Below are 23,551 nucleotides of genomic sequence, written 5' to 3'. Positions count from 1 at the left end.
GCTGCCCCCAGCATCCCGGGAGAGGACGTGGCGCATGTCACCAGCCCGGGAAGAGACGCCGTTCAGAATTCCAAGTACAGTCGCTACTGCACGTGTATCCCTTTGTACTTAGTACCTGTACTTGTGCACAGTACTTGTACTGTGAACTCAAAAAGTGCTAAGTGGAATCATGTTAAGGCGGGGATGTCTGTATAGGAAGAGGCAGGGCAGGCCCCCAGGGGGAGAAGAGAGACACAGTAGTGACCTGGTTTTCCAGGGGCAACAGTGGGGCCATCGGATGACATGAGAGTTTGGACGTCGTCCTACAGGCGTCTTATATCCGGGTGAAAAATATGGGCTCTGTGTTTCTTTCTGTTTCTCTGCGGGAGTTCTCTGGAAGGACTGGAGGGGTTTGGGGATACTGAGGAGAGGCGAGCTGAGAGACAGGCATGTCCCCCTTGTCCGGGGCAGGGTGTGGTGTGCGGGATGGGGTCTGGCACTAGGGCATGGAGGTGGTGGGAAGCAGCAGAGCCTGACCTCTTCTTGGATGTGTGTGGAGGGGACGAAGGGGAGGGAGGCTGATGTAGGTTTGAGTCTGATGACTCGGAAGATGACGGGGACATGAATGGTCCTTCCAAGCAGGTGGTGGGAAGCGTAGGAGCAGGCTGAGTGAGCCCAGGTTCTGTTTGGGATTTGACGCTCCTGTCAGGTGCATAAGAAACACCTGGGACCCTCAGGGAGGCCTGAGGAGACCCAGGGAGCTCTTGAAACTGCAGGGTACAGAGAGCTCGGGACTCTCAGAGGAGGAGGAAAATCCAGCTCCAGAGGGAATCCTGCTTCACCCCAGTTTTGTGATCCCAGCTCAGTCCTGGCGCTGTCTGGAGGATATGCAGACCCCACAGGGCCGCACCCTCACTTCCAAGCTAGTGACAGTCCCAGGAGCCCAGGCCACCCCCAATTCTGACCAGTTGGGTGTAGTGACCCACCTGGCTCGAGGGTGCACCAGCATGCCTCACGAGACCAGAAAGCCCTATGCTTACAGTTAGTGGGGCTGCCAGCCACCTGATCCGGGGGAAACCCACACTCCCACATCCTCTTTCCATGAAGTCCCAGAGCTCAGCAGGCCTGACGCTCCAACCCTCAAGTCAGGTGATAGCCTTTGTTTTTTGAACTTGACTCCTTCGACCAACTTTACCTTCCCAGACAGCCTGAGTCTGTGTCCTGGGCTCCATCGCCTTCCTTCAGCTGTCAGAAAGCATCTGCACACTGCCTCTTGCCCCATGTGTGTACGTGTGTGTGCTTGCACGTACGTGTGCACACACACGCGCGCGTGCACACACACACACACAGGTTAGACAATTCCAAGATGCATCCACTTTCCTAAAAGAATCCAGTTCCTGAGCCCTCGTCTGCTCCCCACACGTCCTGGACGTTTTCTCATCTGGAAAGTTCTCATTGCCCTGATCAGCCAGGAGCCACGCACAGCACTGCACCTACACTTCGGCTGTTTCCAGATCCCAGCGGGACACTTGACGCATTCCTGCAGGATCCCGCGGTTCTGCAAGCTCCCTCGACAGTCTGTGAGCTTCTGCACAGCCCCCGACAGAGCTGGTGGCTGCAGGTCACATGCCGGGCTGCCCAAGAAGCTGCCCCACGACTCTTCTGCCCAGGAAGAGTGAGAGCTGGCGTGTGCTGGAGGGACGGGGGTGGAGGGGTAGAGATCAAGCTCAAGGGAAGAAAGAAGGATGGGAGAAAAACAGGTGGGGGTTACTGGTCCAGACAGGCAGAGGGTCAGGACCGTGCAACTCGGCTCAGGACAAATGTATAATCTTGCCCAGGGTCTAGGGAAGCAGCCGGCCGGCTTTCCGCACACATGGCGGGAGCCCGCGGCAGAACATCAGGACAATATTAATTTAAAGCCAAACAAATTGTTCTGGAAAACTGGACAGTGGGGTTGCTGAACCAATGGCTTCCCCTGTCCTTTCCACTGGGAGGGAACTTGCATCAGGGAGTGGCGGAGCCCAGGATGGAAGGGGAGAGGCTGGCAGAGCGAGAGAGGGGAGCAGCTGGTGCAAGGCTGAGCGACAAGGCTCTCAGGGCAGGACGAGATTTGGAGGACTCCGCTCTGTTCTGGGTCCGTGCCTCTTCCTTTATTTATATTCACTCGTAGCCCGCGGCGCTTCGGTAAAAATTTAATATGACTTCGTAAGAGAATGCAAACCACAGGTGGCAGGCTGCACTAAGTGAGTGGAAGCGGAAGGGGAACGCAAGAGTGGCCCGTGGCGTGGGGCTAGGATGTGCTCCCCTGCGGCCACACACTTAGCTCTGCAATAGCCCATCCGAGAGGGCCGCGCCGCCGGTCTGACGTCTGGCGATAACCTGAAACTAGCTGTCGTTTGCTCGGGGTTATGGAGTCCATGGTGCAGTGTGGACCAGCCTTGGCTGGGGTGAGGTTGGGGGGACGGCATGCCATGTGAGGTCATGCACCGCCTTTGTGACAAAACCATTATAATCGATAAGTTGGCGGCGATTTCTCCATACTGGCTGATGTCCTACGTGGAGGCCAAGCCCCCGAGAGGCAAGCAGAGTGAATGCAGACAGGCAGCTCCGCACACCAGGCTGGACCATCGAGATGGTTCACTCTCCTATAGGCCTAGACTTGGCTTTGGCGAGAGGGGGTGTTTGCGTTTTGCCCCGCGTTGCATCCAATGATCCCCTCGCATACCATTTTGTCGTCTTGCTGAGTCTGTGTCTCCCTGCAAAACATGGCTAATGACAGACTTATGCCCAGGGATGTTTCTGAGGATCAGATCATAAAAGGTCAGACCAGCACCTGCCCCTCCAGGCACGTGTGAGACCTCCCGGCTGTTCCTGTCACAAGCCTGCCAGGTGCCTGCACAAGCCAGTAGAGAAGAATGGTGGCGTGTGCCCTTCTTGGCACCTGCGGGCCTGGACAGAGCAGCCCAAAGCCGCTGTGTGGGCACTGTGCGTCCACCTGCCGTGCCAGGAGAGGGCTCGGGGGCTCACGTCCAGCATTTGTCTTCCGCAGGAATAACGCTGTACAGCCAGCCGTACGGAGGGGCCTTGCTGAACGAGGACAAGATGTGAGTTGAAGGACCTCTGGGTGAGGACGGCCCTGTTGATGGGACAGAGTCTTTGGGTTGTTTAGGGGGGCTTGGGATCACCTTCTTCCTTTGCCCCGGTTTGGGTGTTTCTTTACCAAGTGTGAAGACTGGGTGATTGCAGAATGCGTCTTCACTGAGCCCGTCACAGGCTCCACTGTGTTTCTAAGTAAACTTGTTCTACAGGCATGATCTCCCTGGAGCTCAGGGACCCCGTGTCTTCCAGATGCTTTCTGGGGACACAGTCTTCTTTGAAGATTTTATTTATTAAGAGAGAAAGAGAGAGAGAGCGAGAGAGAGTGTGCACGTGCATAAGCATGGATGGGGGAAGGGGCAGAGGGAGAGAGCATCTCAAGCTGACTCCATACTGAGCTTAGAGCCCGATGTGGGGCTCGATTCCAGTACCCTAAAGTCCTGACCTGAGCTGAAGGCAGATGCTTAACTGACTGAGCCACCCAGGTGCCCCTAGAGAATTTTTTATTTAATTTTGTTTGTTTGTTTGAGAGAGAGAATGAGAGAGAAAGAGAGCATGAGAAGGGAGAGGAGGGAGGATCAGACTCCCTGCTGAGTAGGAAGCAGGAGGCAGGACCCAGTCCTGGGACTCCAAGGTCATGACCTGAGCTGAAGGCAGTTGCTTAGCCAACTGAGCCACCCAGGTGTCCCTAGACAATTTTTAAAAGCAATCTCTGTACTCCATGTGGGGCTTGAACTCACAACCCTGGGATCAAGAGTCACTCACCCCACCAACAGCCCACGGAAGGTGGAGGGCACTTCTGCCTGTCTCCTCCTTTTCCCACCTCCCTTTCCTGTGCACTGATGACTAAGCTTTGGTCAGACATCGATAGTAGGCAGAATTAGTGCAGTGCACCCTTGAACAACTGTGTTGGGGCGCTGACCCTCTGCACAGTAGAAAATCTGTGTATAACTTGACCCCCCCCAGGACCTACCAAACTGAGCTGGAGATGCAGATCTGGTCGACAGGTGTCCTCTCCCAGAGGTGTCAGGGAGGCAGGAAGCACGAGGTGGTGTTGCCTCCCCTCCCTGCACTCATTCTCAGCTTCCCCCTTTAGCGGTCTCTGACACCGCCCACAGCTCTGGCCGTGGGCTCACTGACGAAAAGAGGGTGCCAGGCAGTGGACAGTTGGTGATGAGCCCCTTCTCTCCATGGGCCAGCTGAGATGCTGTGTGTGCACTGGGCACTGCTAAGGAGGGGTAATGGGGTAGTGTTCTGATGAAGATGTGACCAGGAAGGTGCACAGTGTGTGTCATTACAATTACTGGTGCACCTCCCCCTGGTACGAAATCATTCCGGTATTTGGAGAGAGGAAATTCAGAGATGAGCCAGCCACCTGCGGAGCTGCAGCTATGCCCCTTCCAAGTCCCGACAGGGGTCCCGACATGGGTGGGGCCTGGATGTGGGCGGGGGTCCCATGTCACAGGGGTCCCCACAGGGGTAGGGGTCCGGATGTGGGTGGAGGCCGCAGCTTGCTATGGACCCCACGCTGAAGATGTCTTTCATTTTAACTGGGGAGTCGGGCTCAGTGGTCAAGAGTAAACCTTGGAGAAGTTTCTAGAAGCTGGCAGAGCTAATCCATGCCGGAAAAGTCGCCAATGGCATTTAGGACAGACTTGTCAGCATGTCCTGCCCATCATCGGCTCCCCACAGGGGTTTCCTCGGCTCTTCTCCTTGTCGCCGGTTGTTCCCGAGGGAAAGAAGATCTGTGTCCTTCGTGCGCCACCTGACGCACTGTTCTGTCTTGCCCGCAGCCTGGAGAGCATCCGCCAGTGTGGCGTTGCGCTCTGCATCGTGCTGGGGTTCTCCATCCTGTCTGCATCCATCGCGAGCTCCGTGGTGAGGGACAGGGTGATCGGAGCCAAGAGGCTGCAGCACCTCAGCGGCCTGGGCTACAGGACGTACTGGCTCACCAACTTCCTGTATGACATGGTAGGCCTGGAGAGACGACATCCCGGGGGCCTGCGTGCCGCCAATCTGTGTGTGTGAGCGTGCGTGTGTGCGTGTAGGAAGCGGCGCCTCCTGCTGTCCACAGGAGAAGGTATCACTTCACTGCTAAGAACTGGTCTGGCTGAGTCTCCGTCTATCATTAAGGTTGACTTTGTAAGACAAAGGATGGACAGCCATGCCCTCCCTGGAGCTCTGGGAGCTCAGGGACCTGCCCAGACATGCAGAGTTTCTCCTCGGGAAGGTGACACGGTGATCACATTAACTACACTGTTCACAGGGGTGGGACGGGAGAGGGTGAAGGCCCTCCTAGCTGACCTGCCGGCCCCCTCCAGGGTGACCGCAGCCTGGCCTGTTCTGCAGGGGTGCCGCTTTCCAGGGGACGCCCTGCGGGCTATAGTCTTCTGTTTTCGGAGGACAATAGCAGTGGCCTCTATTCCCTGCACTTGTAGACATTTAACAGGGATCAAGTTCAACGGCTACTTCCGTGGCTGCTTTGAGTTGTCGCATTGTAGGAAAGCAATCGTCTGTCCTCATCAGTACGTCGGTGTCCTGCGCCGCCACACCTTCTGTGTTATGGTGTAGGGACCCAGCTTGCCCTGGGGAGGGAAAAAGGGGGCTTCAAGATAGTAAGAGGTGGGGGCCGGTTTCTAGGACCCCCAGGTAGGGGGGACCCAGAGTCTCCCAGGCCCCAGCCAGTCTCCCTTTTTTTAGCAGTCCAGACTTTATGATCCTTTCATCCCTGTGATTCCTGCCTGAGGTTATGAGGGGGGGAGGGGAGGATTATCTCTTTCCTGGTTGACCGTGTTTTCATCTTCGTCCAATCATTTCTGGATGACCACTCATTTAAGAGAAAGGTTTGAGGGTCTGCTCGGGGCAAGGTGTGTCCGCGGTGCAGGGACTAAAACAGGGAGCAAGGCGGAGACGTTCTCTGCCCCTGGAACTTGTATTCTCACAAGAGGAAGCAGGACTTAAACCAGGGGTTCAGGAAAGGGCTCCCATGGAGTCTACATGAGGAGGGGCTCCGAGAGAGACCCCAGGGGGAGGGTGGCGGGGGTGTGGGAGCCCTGGGGAGGGCACCCAGCGAGGGTCAGAAGGCAGGTGAGGAGCCTGTCCTTGAGTACAGGTGTGCCCAGAGGCCTCGTCTCCTGGACGATGGGAAGGTGGGGAACGGTGGTCAGCGTGGTTTCCCCTCAGGACACATGGCAGACGGGCAGCTTGAACCGCTGACGTCTATCCCTCCCAGTGCCAGGGGACTGGATATCCCAGATCCTGGCGTGGTGGAACCACTTCCTCCCCAGGCCTCTGCCCTGGGCGTGTGGCTGGCGTGTCTCCCCGTGTCCTCGCGCGTGTCTGTGTCCTGCTGTCCTCTTATCACAAGGATGCCGGGCCTGTTGAATCAGGGCTGCTCTGGCGACCTCGCTTACCCTCCTTGACCCCTTTAGAGGTGCGTCTTCAGACCCAGTCCCATTCTGAGGTCTGGCGGTTCAGCGGATGCGTGGGGGACAGGGGCACAGCCCAGGCAGAGCTGGGCCTCCACTGCTGCCTGTGTTTCATCTGCAAACTAGCCGAAGTGGATGTGGGATGCCATCCCCTGTTCCTTGTCCCCCAGGTCTTCTACTTGGTTTCCGTGAGCCTGTGTGTCACCATCATCGTCGCCTTCCAGTTAACAGCGTTTACTTTCCGAGAGAACTTGGCAGCCACGGCCCTCCTGCTGGTGCTTTTCGGGTATGTGATGAGAAACACGGCTGCAGAATTACGGTTTGTTTTCCGGAAGAGAACCCCCCCCCCCCGGGATGGCTTTGAACCTGCCGCTGGCTGCATGATTTTTTCTCTCTGCAAGCAATTATGTTGCTTGTGCGAGAGCCGTGCTGCGGAGAGCGCCCCGCCTAGGAGGGTGGGCGGTGGGGTGGGGACGGAGGTGGTGCGGGCTGGTGCCTCGAGGAATCAACCCCTCCCCACCCCGCTCCACCCCGGGCGCGGGTGAGGACAAGCAGGTTCTGGGCTGTCCTCACAAGGGCTTCATCTGGAGCTCAAACATGCAATCCCGTTAGCTCCAAAATTGCCTTTCAGAAGAGAGTCCTTTGTCTGGCGTGTCTCTGCTCTCCTGTGACCGTGGTGGTCCAGAAGGCTGCCGTATGGTTGCTGCTGTCGCTTTTCTCCGGGGAAAAAACAGCAAAGGCTGAGAAGTCGCTGTGCACACTTCTCATTTTCAAACACACTGAGCAGGCTCATTGCCAGTGGTCCCCAATTGTATACACTTAGTATCAAAAATATGTCTCTATCTAGGCTGAGCATGGGAGAGAGACTTGCCAGGAGGAGAGAAGATAATGAACTACTTATTTATTATAATGCGAGGTGGATAATTTTTGAAAACCCACATTTTGCTTTATTGAGGCCAAAGGGGACAAGTTAAATGATTTTTACGCAGCTCCCGGTGATGTCAGTGAACCCAAACATTTAACTAGGGAACAGGATTTAATACGAAGGCGCATGTGTTATTATTAGATGGCTGATGGCTGGGTGGAGGGGGATAGACAGACAGGACAGACAGACCTTTGTGGGAACCGTGATATGGCCATTCACAAACTCTGTGGCCTTGGGAAGAGTCATGACCCCCTCCACACCCCACCGTGTTCTGTGTGGAGTTTCAGCTCTGTTCAGTTTGGTAGTTCGTACAAACCTCACAGTGCGTGGTGACAGGTCCCGTTTAATGACTCTCGGCCACATTGTTGCTACGAGAGCTGTGCTGCTGTGCAGAGGATATTATGTCTGAAGCTATGAATGCTTGTGTTTGCACCAGTCTATCGTGCTCAGTTGGAAATTTAGTTTCCCGGGTATAAAGGGCCGCGTGCATGGGTTCCTGCTTCTCAGGAAACGGTCTGGTTTCCGTGCGTGAATCCAGCTGAGCGGGTGGCGTTGAACCACTACTGCTGATGGTGTTGTTGAACAGACTCGCTGTGCCCCATCCGTGAACTCATGAAAGCACAGCTCTTTGAGTCTGACGGAACAGAGCAGACAAAATCTAATGGATAAGACGTGTTTTGAGGAGGAGACGTGTTTTGTCCTGAAGGTTGTTTGGCTCGTGAACACCTTTGGGAGTCCGGGTGAAGCCACGTGTGCGGCCATGGCGTGTTCCGAAGAAAGCGGGAGATTCACAGATCCCTTGACTGACAGCCTGGGCCAGCCTGAGGTTTTATCTCCAGGCAAGAATCCTTCTGTCAGATGGACTGAGGGGTCTGAAAACAGCGGATGGTGCCACAGTGTCCCAGTGAAGAAGGGCCCCAGGGTGGCCGGCTGGAATCACAGAGCCACAGCCCAGGGACCACGTGTTGTTCCCATTGACACGGTGGTTCTCCCCTCACTGGGCCCTGCCTCGCACCCGACACTGCATGGCCATTGCTGTCCCCTGTGCCCAGGGAGGCAGGTACATCTGCTGACCCCTCCATCCCCAAGGAGGGAGGTGCAGGGACCCCGAGGACAGTCTCGGGAAGGCAGCCCCCAGAGTGCCCTGCAACCTGAAGACGTTACAGGCATGAAAAGGGACTTGCAATTAAATGGGATTTGGAATCCAAAGAAATTAGGGTTTGGACAAGGGCGTAGAGTCTGAAAGAGATGATAGAAAAAAAATGCCCCAGTGACAATTGTCTTTTTTTTTTTTTCTTCTGAATATTCCTGCTCTCTCTAGCCAAGAAAACTTGATATTTTAGCTAGAAAGTGAGGAGAATTAGCATCAAAAAGGGGAAAGGAATGTCAGAAAGAAAAGAGAAGCTAGCATCTGTAATCATTGAAGCAGGGATTATTTGGTGCTTAAGGCTTGTAAGGGCTAGGCTGCAGAGTCCTGATCCAGGTCCTAGAAAATTCACTCACGGGGGGAGGGGCCAGCTTTCAAAAGGAGGAAACCCACACAAATTCTGGAAGGATGGTGAACAGGGTGCCACTAGCCAGTAAGTAAGTAAATATTACATTGCATTTTAATGAAAGTAGAGAGTGTTAGAAACCACTGTAGATATCACTAAAAGATAAATTATGCCCTAGGAGCATACTTTTTTTTTTCTTTTTTAAAGATTTTATGTATTTGAGAAAGAGAGAGAATGGGAGAGAGCATGAGCCGGGGGAGGGGCAAAGAAAGAAGCAGGTTCCCTGCTGAACGTGGAGCCCAATGTGGGACTCAATCCTAGGACCCTGAGATCAGGACCTGAGCTGAAACTAAAAGTCGGACGCTGACTGGACTAAGCCACCCAAGTGCCCCCCGCCACCCCTGCCCCATTTAACTTGTTACTTAAAAAAAAGGTAGGGATCGTGGAGCTGTTAATATGTTGATTTGAACCAAGTATTTGAAAGGTGACTAATGAATATATAGGAAAAAAGAACAAAAACCAAAAAAACAAAAAACGGCTGCACAGCTATCAGAGAACCGCGCGCGAAGACTGTCCCCTGATGCGGCAGGTGTGGCTGGTGGCAGGTCTGGTCAGTCTGTGGCCCTGTTGCTGATTCCTCCTTTGCTTAAAGACGTGACGCTCCGATCCCCTGGTCCAGCGTCTCAGCAACAGGACCTTGCGTGGGAGCTCTCCCTACTGAGTAACAAAACACCAACCGTGAACAGAGTGCAGTGGGGCTGGACGGGTCTTCTTTGGTGGGTCCCTCTCGTTCCAACGGGGGATGGGGCTTCCGAGTGGGACAGGGAGCTGCCCCGTTCCTGGATGGCCCTCCTGACTGTGAGTCAACATCCCTCTGTGCTTGGTGCCCACCTCACTGCATCACACGCCTGGTCAGGTGTCCTTACTCCCAAACACCTGAGCCCCCCATCGTGAGGTTTAAGCGAGAGACTTTGTTGGACACTGTGTCCTGTACGGAAGCAAGGGACACCTGGTCTTTTGTGCTGGAGACCTAAGAGGACCGTGGTGTTTACTGTCAGCCAACTCAAGAGCTGTCCTATGGAAAGAAAAGTGACTGGTCACAGGCTGCTCCAGAAGATAGAGTTAGGATCGGTGGTGTTGAGATTTTGGGGTCATTCTGAGAGGGCGTTTCATGGCAGGGATAGCTGCCCCAAGCCCTTTCTCACAGACTGCTGGCATTTACATTTCTGTTTCAAGGACCACTTGGAATGCTGTTGCTTCAGCCGGTTGTCCTGGCAGGTGCGTGAGAGAGGACGCACTGGACTTCTGCCCCAGAAGGGACAGTAAAGGTGTGGGGTCTGATTTCTCCCTGCAGGGCTTTTCTTCAGGTGCGGGCTGGACCTTTCAAAGCACCAAGGAGTCATGACCTACCTCTTGGGTAATTGATTTAATTATTTAATGACAATTAGATTCTTTGGTACAGTGGGTATTTAAGAATAATTGCTTCCAAGCTCTCCCCTCAACTTTGTATGCTCTAAAATAATTTCCATCGTGCTCACGTGACCAGGCAGATTTTTGTTGAGGCGAGTCTCCAAAACAGCGTATGATTTTATGTGTGATAGTTCTACGTACGGTGTTTTTGGAACTCTGAGGATGAATCCTTTGACCCAAGGACTCATTCTGATGCCACGGGTTCAGATAGAAGAAGGAACTAGAGGAAGATAGCAGCCCACCTCGAGGGCCAGGCCCGTGTCCCACCGCTTGGAGTCCCGTACGTTGTGGAACCAGCGAACACAGAAGGGAACCCGGGCTTTCAGGAGATGCTGAGGGATTTCAGGTGCAGCTGCCGAGTCATGCTAGGAACGCAGTAGCACGTCTGCCTCCAAGCTGCACATGAGGACGTGGGACAAAGGCTGCGGTTTACAGTGAGTGACTTGTCCGCTGATTCTTGGAGCCATGACTCCCAGACCTGTGCCCTTGAACGGGGCGCGTGCTTCTGTGACAGACATCGTGGGAGGTGAGCCAGGGATGCAGCTCAGCTCCAGGGTATGGAGGAAGAGAGATGTGCGGGTGTGTTTCTTAGAACCTAGTGCCATCAGACATGGGTATGGGCTGCCTTGAATGTCAGACCCCTTTCTCCCCAGCTTTGCAGCCACACGCAAATGAATCCCGTGGTCAGCTTCACCTGCTGTCAGTGGCAGAGCCTCCATCTGGGTCTCCTGACTTTGTGACCCCTTCCCCATCTGTATCATGGGACCACACACCTGTCTCCCAGGCTGCTGGAGAGGGAGGAGGACACAGTCTCATCGTGGAGTCCCACAGCACAGTGCCCAACATGGAGAGGACACTGAGAAGGAAGCTTTCCAGTTTTACCTCCAAGCCTTCTTTTTTCCTTTTCTTTTCTTTTTTTTTTTTTTAAATTTATTTATTTGAGAGAGAGAGAAAGCAAGCATGGAGGAAGGACAGAAGGAATCTCAAGCAGACTCCATGCTGAGAGCAGAACCTGACCCAGGGCTCCATCCCATGACCCTGAGGTCATGACCTGAGCCTGAGTCAAGAGGTGGACGCTTAACCGACTGAGCCACCCAGGAGCACTTCATGCCTACTTTTTCTACAGAGCTCTGCTGATTTCCCTTCTTGACAGCTTTGGATTCTCCTTCTACACCTAGGAACTCTGTGCAAAGAAGCAAAGAAGCAAAGAAGCCAGAGCCAGGCTTGACCCTTGGGGGAGGGGCGGTGGGGACGTCCACGACTTCCTCCAGCTCACAGAGCTCCAGGGGCAGGTACCCTGTGGCCTGGCAGTTGACCCTCTCCAGGGCTGCTGCCTTGGTCCCCAGGGCTCCCTGGAGCTCCCCAAAAGTACTCTGTTTTCAGGAAACACTGTGGGATTTGTTATAAAAGTGGGATTCTGTTCCCTGTGGGAGGGAAGAGGACCCAGCCAACGAGACTCATCTGTGCTTCCGTCCTTGTCCCAAGACACATGACAGGAAGACAAACGTGACTCTTCCCTTTACTCTGTAGATATGCAACCCTCCCGTGGATGTATCTGATGTCCCGGATCTTCCCCAGTTCGGACGTGGCTTTCATCTCCTACGTGTCCCTGAACTTCATCTTCGGGCTCTGCACCATGCTGATGACCACCATGCCCCGGCTGCTGGCCATCGTCTCCAAGGCTCAGGTCAGTGGGCTCCAGCCACCACTCTCAGGGCAGCGGGGAGTGCTGCCTCGTGCCCTTTCTGCTGCTCCTCCAGCTGGAGGTAAAGGGGAATGAGCCGCTGTCCATGGTCTCTAGCCCCCAGATAGAGAAGCCACCCCTGAGGCACGCAAACACTGGGACTGTTCTGAGAGCTGAGCTCAGACCTCCTTGTTTGTTAATGGGTTCCTGATCCACGGTCGGAAGGACAGATGGGTGTCCAGGTGTCACAGGAGTAAGGGTCCGATCCCTCTGTCTGGGATCCTGTGCTGCAGGGTGGGATTGGCTGCTGGGGCCGAGCACGCTCTCCGACCCCTGGAACATACCCAGATCTGCTACGTTCAGAGTGTCGCAGCAGAGGGCTGCCCCGAGAAGGGGCTCCCTCTCCCCCGGGGAGGGTGAGGGAACCCCTCTCCAGGAACCCTGTCTCCAACGGGTGTTCACACTGGCGAGTCACTTTTGGGAGGCGACCCCCCCGCAGGCATCTCTGTCAAGCCGGATACAGCTGTGTCCCTGCCGTGCTCCTCCCACCTCCCTCCTCCCTCCTCCCCCTGAAGCCCCCCTGGGTCTTGTCTGTTTTACCCTCCTCAGCCTCCCCTGCGCTACCTCTGGGGACAGACGTTGGAGTTTTGCGTTGCCCTCTGTCCTCTGCTTTCTGTCCTTTTCATCCCTGCTCTCTGCTCTCAGCTCAGACCACTGTCCCTCCTGACTCCCTGCTGTCTGCCTGAACCCCAGTCCCTCTGTCGTCCTGGTGTTTGATTGACTCACGGGTGGAGAAGGTGGCCTGAGAAAGGGCCGGCCCTCCCGGTTCCGGAGGCGGTGCTCCTGGCCTGTCACAGGTGAGTCGGGGATGGGTGGATGCCTGCTCATGGGGCAGGCTCTCTTGCTCTGCCCTGGGCTTGTGCAGACCGTCCACTCTCCAGCATGGCTCATACTGTTTTTGGGGGGTCGTGGCCCACATTGGCATGGAGGCATTAAGTACGGAAATATTCATTATGCATTCAGGGAAGGAAGAAATCTGTTCTGGTGATTTTTGCAGAGCTAGTGTTGTCACTAGTCTGTGTTAACGTGTCTGGCTGATAAGTAGGAAACCCCGATACAGTTACGGGGCGTTCGCTTGAGGAGGACACGGAGGTAGCCGAGACTGCGCAAGTGTTCCCTCCCAGCCCCACGGATCCCCGAGAGGGCATGGGTCACGCAGGGTGTCCCCGTGACCTAAGCTGAGAAGAGGGGGCAGACTAGGGCAGATGGACACTCCCTCCAGTGCGAAAGACAAAGCTCGAGGGTACAGGATCACAGGACAAGAGCAAAAGGAGGAATCAATGGGACCAGGAGAGGAGACCAGCCCGGAGGCTCTGTGCCATGACAGTCCAGCTCTGACGTCCGCGTCCGGTTACAAAAAGGGTCAGGCTTAGTTGTTCACAAATAAAAAGAGACATTTTATCATTTGCTAAGGTCTCTCTTTTCCTTTGCCCTTTATTTTGGTGGTGTTTGCTGAAGAAACCCAGTGTCGCAATGGGTAATTTCAGATCTTCAGTGTAAGCTGTGGACCGATAAATATATTCTTATAGAATCAGTCAAGGGTGACTAGGTTCTCAGATCAGCTACGTGAGCCAGGAGACCAGGGTTAACCATTGTGTGTCCAAACTGTGCTGTTCATCAGGGCAATTTAATTTTTACCAAATCACAATTTTTTAAGCTAACGTCTATAGAAAATGCATTTTGGGTTCTAACCCGCCATCTCGAACACCTTCGTTTCCCACCGGTGAGGATCTCCTGGTTGGCAGGGGTGGGGTGGGGCGTGGCTGGGTAGAGGAATGTCCGGAGGGCAGTAGCTCATAGTTCCAGTAATTTCTTTTTTTGCACCCTTCATCAGTTCGCAGTTATCCTAGATTGGACACTTATGGAGTGTTATTTCCTGAATTTGTGCAGTCACGTCCTGTCGTATGCTACCTTTGTGTTCAGGTGTCGTGGACGGCTCTGTTCTCATTGCAGTAGGGACAGCTGTGATTCCCTTAAGGCAGATTTAAAGTCCTCGTCATGATTATGTCTGTTCCTTAGGTCCCAGCTCCTGAGTCGGAAGCTGTCCTGTTCTACTGTTGCTACGTTATAACCAGGGAGAGAAGCTGCTGTCACGTGGCACATTATTTGACTCAGGGATGGGCACAGTTTTGTAAAAGCTGGGATTGATAAGCCCCTCTAAGACTGGTTGCAATCCTTAAAGATGGTAGACAGGAGAAGAGCTAAGGGAAGAATCAAAGGAAGCGTACGTGTTTTCTCCGTGTCTGTATACCAAAGACAATCAGCCATAATAGAACAATTCATGCCCCTTTGTTGAATCTTTGTTGCTCCCACATCATGTTATTTAAGACTGCATTTACACAAGTCAAGCTGTCCCTTTGCATCATAAGGGAAAACTGGACGTTGTCTAGGATGAAATATATAATCGATGATTTTGTGAATTTTTCCTTAGTATTTGTGATATGGCACATCCCGTGTCATGTTTTATAATGTATTCCTCATGATGCCTTTGCTCCTTATAAATACTACTCTTCAGATGAACTTTTTGGAACAGAGAGAGAATGACTGTAAAACAGTGAGTCTCATTATTTTTTAAAAAATTTTATTTATTTATTTGACAGAGAGTGAGTGAGAGAGAGCACCAGCAGGGGGAAAGGTAGAGGAAGAGGGACAAGCAGGCTCCCCGCTGAGCAGGGAACCCAATGCAGGGCTCCATCCCAGGACCTGAGCCGAAGGCAGACATTTAACTGACTGAGCCCCTGGGCGCCCTGAGGCTAATTCTTGATATTTCTATGGACTTGCCAAGCAGCTGCGGTTCCACGCTTAGCTACACCCTGTCTAAAAGTCAGCTCAAAGGACCCCTTTGCCATGAATTTTCTTCACAGGCTGTGTTCCTGGGTGGAGGGATTTTATTCCTTGGGCCAGAAAGATCAGGGTTGTGTCCCTGTCCTACCACTAAGTAACCTGAACACATTTATCAGCTGCTTGAGGCTGTTTCTTGCATGGTCGCTGGGTTCACCTCTCAACACTCTGCATGTTTATTGGGGGAGTAAAATGCAGTGACGCTCCATCAAGGTACAAACACATGATACTTTCCAGAAAGTTCTGGCAGATGATGATTAACATGGGAACAATTCTCATCTCCTTGTAAAATAAAGCGAACATTCCTAAAACACCAGATGGTTAAAAAAAAAAAAAAAGCAAATTCTATGGGAGATGTTGAATTTTTATATACATTTAAATTAAAAATGATATTGCCCAAACATATGCAGGCTGTCTTGTATATGTTTATTTTCTGTGCATGCTCTTTCCATCTGCTCCCTTATTCGTCCTTGTCCTTGTCATAACACTCGATTGTAACATGTTTCACGGAGACAGCTACATACATTCAACATTTACTATATGCTAATTTCATACTAGGCACCTTCCATGGTATTTACCTGCTCTCAGTGACAGCTCCCAGTACTGTCTGCTTGTTTGAACACTCTTCGGCCCGTGACTTGGGATGTTCCCTGTATGTCTTACCTGGGCTGTTGTAACACCTGCCACAGGCTGGGGGGCCTGACAAGCTGATGCTGTGCATCTGAGATCTCAAGGTGCCTGTAGAATCAGCTCCTCCGTAGGACCTGCTTCCTGGCTTGGAGATGACTTCCAAGTCATCTCCAAGCAGCAGAGAGGGCAAGCTCTTGTGTCTCTAACTCTTCCCAGGAGGGCATTGATCCCATGGTGGGGGCTCTGTTTTCCTGACCTCAATCATCTCCCTAAGGTCCCACCTCCGAATACCATCGCACTGGGGGTCAGGGCTGCACCTGTGAATCTGGGAGCCATAAACATTCAGTCCATAACATTTCATTACGCACTACCCCAAACGCGTGTCCTTCTTGCAGGAAAATACATGCAGTCCATTCCAACAGCCCCAGAAGTCTTGCCTTATCCTAGCTTCAACTTGAAAGTCTTTACCGAGGTCTCACCTGAATCAGGTGCAGGAGAGGCTTTGGGTGTGATGCATCAGGAGACAGAATTCCCCTCCATGTGTGAGCCTGGGAGGAGCACTAGTTATGCGTCTCCAAAGCACAGCACAGCTGTGGGACAGGCTCGGGATAGGCATGCCCGGCCAATAGCCGAACTCAGAAGGAAGAAGCAGATGAGGGCTCCCAAGCACGTCCATCACCCAGAAGGCAAAACCACCAGACCTGAGTCTTGACACCGATCCTCTTAGGTTTGATGGCCATCTGTGCCTGTCACTGAGTGGCTGTGACGGGGGGACAGCAGGGGAGAGAGATTTCAGGTTGATTTATTTCCCCTTTCTCTCACTGTACAGAATTTACAGAACATCTATGACGTCCTCAAGTGGGTCTTCACCATTTTCCCTCAGTTCTGCCTGGGGCAGGGACTCATAGAACTCTGTTACAATCAGATCAAATACGACCTGACCCACAACTTCGGCATTGACTCCTACGTGAGCCCCTTTGAGATGAACTTCCTGGGCTGGATCTTCGTACAGTTGGCCTCGCAAGGCACGGTGCTTCTCCTCCTGAGGATTGTGCTGCACTGGGACCTTCTGCAGCGGCCACGGTATGTCCTGCAGGGCTCAGCCTAGGAGGGCACCAGCTGCTCCACAAAGAAGGAGAGAAAGCTCCGTCCCAGAGAGCACAAGACAACAAATGTGTCTGATCTGTGTGATATGCCATGCGGATGAGTGATGATCTTGATTCTATGTTGCTTTTGTTTCTCTTTCCTTTCTTTTTTCCTTTTTTTATTGACATGAGTCACCCACTCTGTGAAGGAGAATATCAAAAAAGATGAAGTGTTGACCTGTGATATAATTGCTCTAATTATTAATTTTCCCCTGTGATTAAATCCCCTCTTACTTTGATTGTAGCATCTAGGGCAAGTTTAGTTGATACCATAACAAAGCTAATTAATTAATTAATTAATTAATTAATTTTTTGAAGATTTTAGTTATTTATTTGAGAGAGAGAGCATGAGCAGAGTGAGGGGCAGAGAGAGAAGCAGCCTCCCCGCGAAGCAGGGACCCCGATGTGGGACTTGATCCCAAGACTCCGGGATCATTACCTGAGCTGAGGGCCTATGCTTAACCGACAGAGCCACCCAGGCGCCCCTCACATAATTTATTTTTATGGCTAAATGACTTAAACTTGTAACATCAGGAATGGACGGAAGGTCAGCACTGATAAGAACTTGCCCTTTGCCAGATCCTGTCTGTTGTCATTAATGCTGTGTTCTCTTTGTTCGGTGATGAACTTCAAGTAGCACAGGGAGATGTGTGTGTGTGTGTGTATATATATATATATACACACATATGTATTTTTAGTTAATATTAACATTTATATATATCTCACATATAAGTACATAATTGCATATAACATATATATATATATTATTTATGTTTATGTTACTGTGTATATATTTGTAGGTCCATAATGTGGCCCATCTACACACACACACACACACATACACACAATCTCTGTCATCCTAAGTGGGATTTAAGGCGACTTTGTGCAGGTGTCTCGAGCATTGTCACGTAATGTCAGGACAGACACACAGGGAGGAAATGTGTTTTGCTGTGTCCCCTCACAGTGTGTGTGTTTTCCTGTGACCCACCAGGCCCCCATCCGTTGCTTTGGTCTTTCCAAGAGCCGCATGTGTCTCTAAATTCATCTCTGAGACGGACCCTTCATGAAGAAATTACTAATTAGGACCGTGTCATTGGAGAAGCTGTTAAGGACTGTGGCCACATTGTGACTATTTGGTGGCGATGTCTTTGTAGAATTGTTTCCGTCCGTCATTTCACGACATGCTTCCTGCAGAATTCCTTTCAATCTGCTAGAGCCGCGAGCTGCCTTGACTATCCATCCCAAAGCTCTCTTGAATTGGCCCTGATCTCTCCGGCCCCAGATTTCCAGTGTCTGAATGAACGTGGAAGAGAATTCTGAGTGCCTTTCAAGCATAATTGGTTCCGTGATTGCCCCTCATGAGTTTAATCTGTTTTGAAACCTAAACCATAGAACCACCTTGGGTGGATTTCAGGGTGCCCCGTTCTCGCCAGGACCATCAGAGGACTTCTTTTTGAAAGAGCAAACTCCCTTTCTTACTTGGCAGAGCCTGCGTTCTATGGTATTTTAGAGTAATGCCTTTGCTCTCCACAGGGGGTCATTAATATTTATTGTTACTTGTCAGCGAGGAGGCTTGCATGGAGGTGCGGGTGATCTGATTGGGACGCTTGCTGCCTGCCGCCTCCTTACTGGGGACCATACAGCGACCACCTCGCTAAATTAATTTGTTTTTTTAAGTCCTCATCTGGGGGTCTCTGGGGGGCTCTGTAGGTGAACCGTCTGCCTTCGGCTCAGGTCGTGGTCCTGGGGTGTTGGGATCGAGTCCCGCGTTGGGCTCCCTGTTCAGTAGGGAGCCTGCTTCTCCTTCTCCCTCGGTTGCTCCCCCTGTTTGTGCTCTTTCTCTCTCTCTCTCAAATAAACAGAAAATCTTAAAAAAGAAAAAAATAAAGTCCACGTCTGACCACGTGACTAATCATTGCCTAAACAAGAAACCCCAAGGTTCTTAGCCAGGCCCCCTTGAGTCGGGCATGTGATGCCCTGTGAAGCTCTCCATGACCACCCCCTCGACCCCCAAGGGTGACATTTGCTTCTGGTGGTCTGCTCAATCGGGGCCTCTGGCGGGACTGATCTCCTGCCCTCCAGCACCCACCTCGTGCTGCTCCCCACCTCCCAGGGCCCCCCCCCCATGCCTTCTCAGCCTTCCTGTCGTGGCCTTTCTCTCTCTGCTCCAGTGTGGCTTTCTAGTGTTCATGTGTCACTCTGTTGTGCCTGACCATCCGCTCCGTTGCATGTGGAGTACCGTGCACTGGTGTTGAATCGTGCGTGGATGGGAAGACGCCGCCCCCAGCACCTGGGAGAGTTAGTGTCTGTCGCCCCCCGTTCCCCCACCATCCCCCACCCCGACCTGGGCCAGCAGTGTCCATGAGCAGGTGCAGCCACCTCCTCCTGGCTGTCTGCTGGGCTTGCTGAGGTCCTGAACTGCGTCCGCTGCTGGCCTTTGGTTGTCTGCTGAGAAGCCACATCTCCATGAGAACCTGAGCCCTGGCTGAATACCAGGCAGCCCGGGGGCATTTGGGACCGTTTCCCCCTCTTCTCTCCAGTCTGGAGCTCACCTGACCTTGTGCGTCCAAGGTGCTGCCAGGTGCGAGCAGGCAGGTGGCCCGGGAGAACTTCTCTGCTGCTGCTGGGCATTTGGACTCTCTGGAGCCTGGGCGTCTCCTTCCTCTGTCATGGAGAGGCTGGTTTTGTGCTAGTCAGCTGGAAGGGGGTGCAGTGGCGCATTTCGGAGCCCTGTGTGTTGGGCTGTGAGGTGGCCAGCGAGAAGCGACCTGGGGCCACTGTCCCATACTCACTGTAAACAGATACACTTTCCTGCCTCCTCCCCACCTGGAACCCTGAGATCAGAAACTCTGGGGATGAGCCTGAGGGGGGACCCGTAAAGCTCCCCAGGTGCTCCCAGTGAGGACAGGGTCAGAGCTGCTGAAGGGGGGACTTGGGCATGGGTCTCGGAGACAGGGAGGAAGAAGGACTCTCCACTCTTTAAGTCAGAAAAGGACAGCGGAAGGCCAGGCCAGCAGAAGGGTCCAGGGACACGCCTGCAGCCAGAAAAGGGGTAAGAGACCACCACGCTGAAAAGTGCGAATTTGGATGACTTTTCACAAACTGAAGGGAGAGCAAACACGTCACTGCCTTCGCGGCCCGTTCCATTAGCCACTCTGGACATAACCACTGTTCTTGTTTTCTTTTCTTTTTTTTTTTTTTAAAACACATTAAAAGCCATTCTGTTTTATTCACTAAACTACATTAAGTTCAGAGGCGCCTTGATGGCTCAGTCAGTTTAGCGGCCAACTCTTGGTTTCGGCTCAGGTCGTGATCTCGGGGTCATGGGATCGAGCCCCATGTTGGGCTCTGAGCTCAGCGGGACATCTGCTTGAGACTCTCTCTCCTTCTCCTGCTTCCCCTCCCCCCACATAAATCAATCAATCAATCTTTCTATACAATACATGAAGTTCACATTTGGCCTAGGTTACACAATTCCAATCCACCGTATAATCCTTGTTCCCAATACAGAATATAAATATGACAGAGCACTCTCATGCTGATATAATGATCTTGGAGTACCGACTTCTGTAATTTCCCACAGATCTTGTTTTTATCTCCAGTGATGTGTTTCTCATGCTTTTGAATGTTGTGTGAATGGTTCCAGGTAATACATACTTCCAAGTAGCTAGCTGTATTCTCTTGTCTCCTAGGTTGTGTGTTCAGTAGATTTTGTATTTGTTCAAAGATGATTTTAGGCACAGAAAAAACAAACAACACAGGGAGAGGACCTAGGACTCTGGGAGCCAACAGTGGATATTTTATTTTAAATGCCCTTTGATTTCAAAATAGTTTAAGACTCATAAGAAATTGCAGAATTCATACAGAGTCCCTGTGCAGCCTTCCCTCAGCTTCTCCCAAGGATACCATGATAATTTGGTTGCATATTACACGACAAGATCACCTGGGCAAAACCAGGAAGTTGATTTTGGTACAGCCTTAACTCAGTGGTCTGTACCCATTTAATGATTAAAATGGTGGTATGTTACAGCTTAAGGGGGGAATTGAAATTGCTTTAAGGTCAAAATGTGCTAGGTTGAAAATCATAATGAAGATTAAAAAGGGAGCTGCTCAGATTTAGAGCAAATAAATTTGAATCGAAAATTAAATTGGTATTCACCTGGCAAACACTTACTAAGTCTCTCATGCACCGTGTTGTGCAAAGTACTTGCTATACAATCCAATGTGTTCTATGTAACCATAATGTTTGTTACAGTTAATCTTGTGATACATTCTTTTTCTACCTCACATAGAACTCTGACAGATTTTATTATTTATAAAATTGAAAAGTACCTCTAGTTGGGCATCTGTCCACTTCAGTGTCTTTTTAAAAAATTTTTTATTTTTTATTTTTTTAAAAGATTTTATTTATTTATTTGACAGAGAGAGAGAGAGAGATCTCAAGTAGACAGAGAGACAGGCAGAGAGAGAGGGGAAGCAGGCTTCCCCACCGAGCCGAGAGCTGGATGCGGGACTTGATCCCAGGACCCTGAGATCATGACCTGAGCTGAAGCCAGAGGCTTTAACCTACTGAGCCACCCAGGCGCCCTTTTGCTGTCTTTCCCTTCACATTTGGGGATGAATGTGGTCCTTTGCTTGTTATTTTTTTCTTAAATATATTATTTATTTATTTGCGAGAGAAAGTACAAATCCAAGGGAGAAGGAGAGAGAAAATCTGAAGCAGACCCTGCCCTGAACACAGAACCTGACACAGGGCTCAAACTCACAACCACAAGAGCATGACCCGAACTCAAATCAAGAGTCATCTGCTTCACCAACTGACCTACCCAGGCACCCTGGACTCTCGCTCATGATTAATCACAGTGGCAGAAGTAGGGTGTGTAGACCAGAGCTGACAGTGTGGCTCAAAGCCACCCACGTCTGTTTCAACGAGTCTCTGAACTTTCTGTCTGTCTTGACTCTTCCCCTTCCAGGTCGCAGTTGTGAATTAACTCTGACTTCATCTTTCCAGGGGTCCGTCTGCCATTCAAGGCACAGTCACATCTTCCAAGGACATAGACGTGGAAAAAGAGCAAATAAGAGTGTTGAAAGGAAGAACCAGTGAAGACCTTCTTGTGCTATACAACCTTAGTAAAAGCTACGGAAGCTTCTTCAAGAGGACCACTGCTGTGCGAGATATTAGCTTGGGCATACAGAGAGGAGAGGTAAGGAAGGACCTTCTGTTTGTGATCCTCTCTGTTACGAACCCGTGTATCTCTAACTGTGCACCTGCTTGTGGTAGGCTCACAGTATCTGCGATTAGAGCCAAGAGCTTTCCGATTTCTGACGTTTCTGCAAAAATCACTAGACACAGAATCTGAGTAGAGAGTCTATTGACTCCTCCCGTGGGGAAAACTTTGACTGATGGATGGGAGTTTATCATTTCACAGTTTTCAATATTTCATGCGTTTGAAGAGTTTTAGTCATTGCTTGGGCTATGGGATGACATTTTATTGAGGGAAATATTTTATCAATCCAATTAATTTAGGGAACCTCTTCTAACTCTTACTTGGACATCCACACTTTTTAACTGGCCAGTTAAGCCCATCTAGTAAAATGCTCCCTGGGGAGGAAAAGAGCACTGGCACCAAAGCCAGAGTTTAGAATTTTTTTTGGGGGGGGGGGGAATATGGCATCAATTCTTATAGAAATGTTTAATCAGAACTGATGGAAGCCATGCAAATTGTTCCTGATTTGTGCTTAATTGCCTCAAGAGAAATCAACTCTGAAAGTGATTACCATTAATTAACTGTGAAAAATAAGAGGTTCCTTGCATTGCTGTTGTGCCCAGCTCCTGAGAACCTCGAGGCAGGTTACCGGCTTATGGGATGGCCAAGCATGCTGTGCTGTGGCAGAGAGCAGGTGTTTCAGAGAGGAGAATTCTGAGGGCAAGAGAAGCCTGGGGACCCATCCAAGTTGATCCAGGAGTATCCTCATGTGCTGTCTGTCCTGTGGTTTGTGGCTGACAAGGACAGTATGCTAAGGAGGGTGTTTTGGCAGCTACTGTTGGCCACTCAACCCAAAGACTAACTCTGCAACCTTCGACATCATACTGAACTATTTGTTTTACTTCCACTTCAAAAATCATTTTTTAGTTTTGCTGCTACCTGTTGGGGTACTTTTAAGCTGAAGAGTAAGAGGAAACCTTGGAATGCTTCATAAAGGAGTTGCTCCAGGGATCTGAAAGGGAAGGCCATGATCACATAGCATGTTAGGTACCCTCATGTGTGCTGCCCCAAATCACGTGGGTGGTACTGCCTTGGAGCCATCTGTCCGGAAATGGCAGCTGGGTCCATGCGTGAGATGGTGGGAGGGATCAGTGGAGTTCAGGGGGAAGCATGGCTATGAAAGCAGGTGGGAATTCAAGGAAGCACCTCTCATCCAGAGATCCCAAATAGGGCCCTGTGGTTTCTAGGGAGGGCCAGTGCCAGGAAAGCCAGAATAGGCACTTTCCTGAGATTCAAGGGGCAGGGAAGTCACCTGAGGTCAGTCGACAGAAAGCCAGCTGAAAACGGAGGTCTTCGAGGAGATTTTAAGAACCACACAGACTCAGGCTCTGCCACAGAACCTGTAGCTATGGACATACTGAGAGATAAAGCCTAGGTCTAGAAAAGATGGCAAGAAAGCCATTTGTCCCATGGGATATAAGACAACATTGAACCAACCCCTCCCGCCCCCCCGCCCAATGCTGTCTTGATGCTGATGTCAGAGTTTAGAACTGATAATTCTCTTCTTAACTCCTGTCGGAGCAGCCTAGAGTC

The 23,551-nt window shown here is 51.4% G+C and overlaps 1 protein-coding gene across 1 annotated transcript in view; it reads left to right on the top strand.

Annotated features, from left to right (window-relative positions):
• The window catches only part of ABCA13 (ATP binding cassette subfamily A member 13), a 320,465-nt gene that overhangs the window by 234,242 nt on the left and 62,672 nt on the right, over nucleotides 1-23,551 (top strand). The window contains exons 50-55 of the mRNA XM_045089507.1: nucleotides 3,029-3,083; nucleotides 4,869-5,046; nucleotides 6,674-6,789; nucleotides 11,922-12,078; nucleotides 16,436-16,689; nucleotides 21,763-21,955. Coding sequence (XP_044945442.1) covers nucleotides 3,029-3,083; nucleotides 4,869-5,046; nucleotides 6,674-6,789; nucleotides 11,922-12,078; nucleotides 16,436-16,689; nucleotides 21,763-21,955 — 953 coding nt within the window. The remainder of the gene's footprint in view (nucleotides 1-3,028; nucleotides 3,084-4,868; nucleotides 5,047-6,673; nucleotides 6,790-11,921; nucleotides 12,079-16,435; nucleotides 16,690-21,762; nucleotides 21,956-23,551) is intronic.

The sequence above is a fragment of the Mustela putorius genome, unplaced genomic scaffold (genome assembly GCF_011764305.1).
Source record: "Mustela putorius furo isolate JIRA1106 unplaced genomic scaffold, ASM1176430v1.1 tig00003845_pilon_pilon_pilon, whole genome shotgun sequence".
NCBI classification, from domain to species: Eukaryota; Metazoa; Chordata; class Mammalia; order Carnivora; family Mustelidae; genus Mustela; species Mustela putorius.
This window is presented reverse-complemented; position numbering and strand designations above follow the sequence as displayed.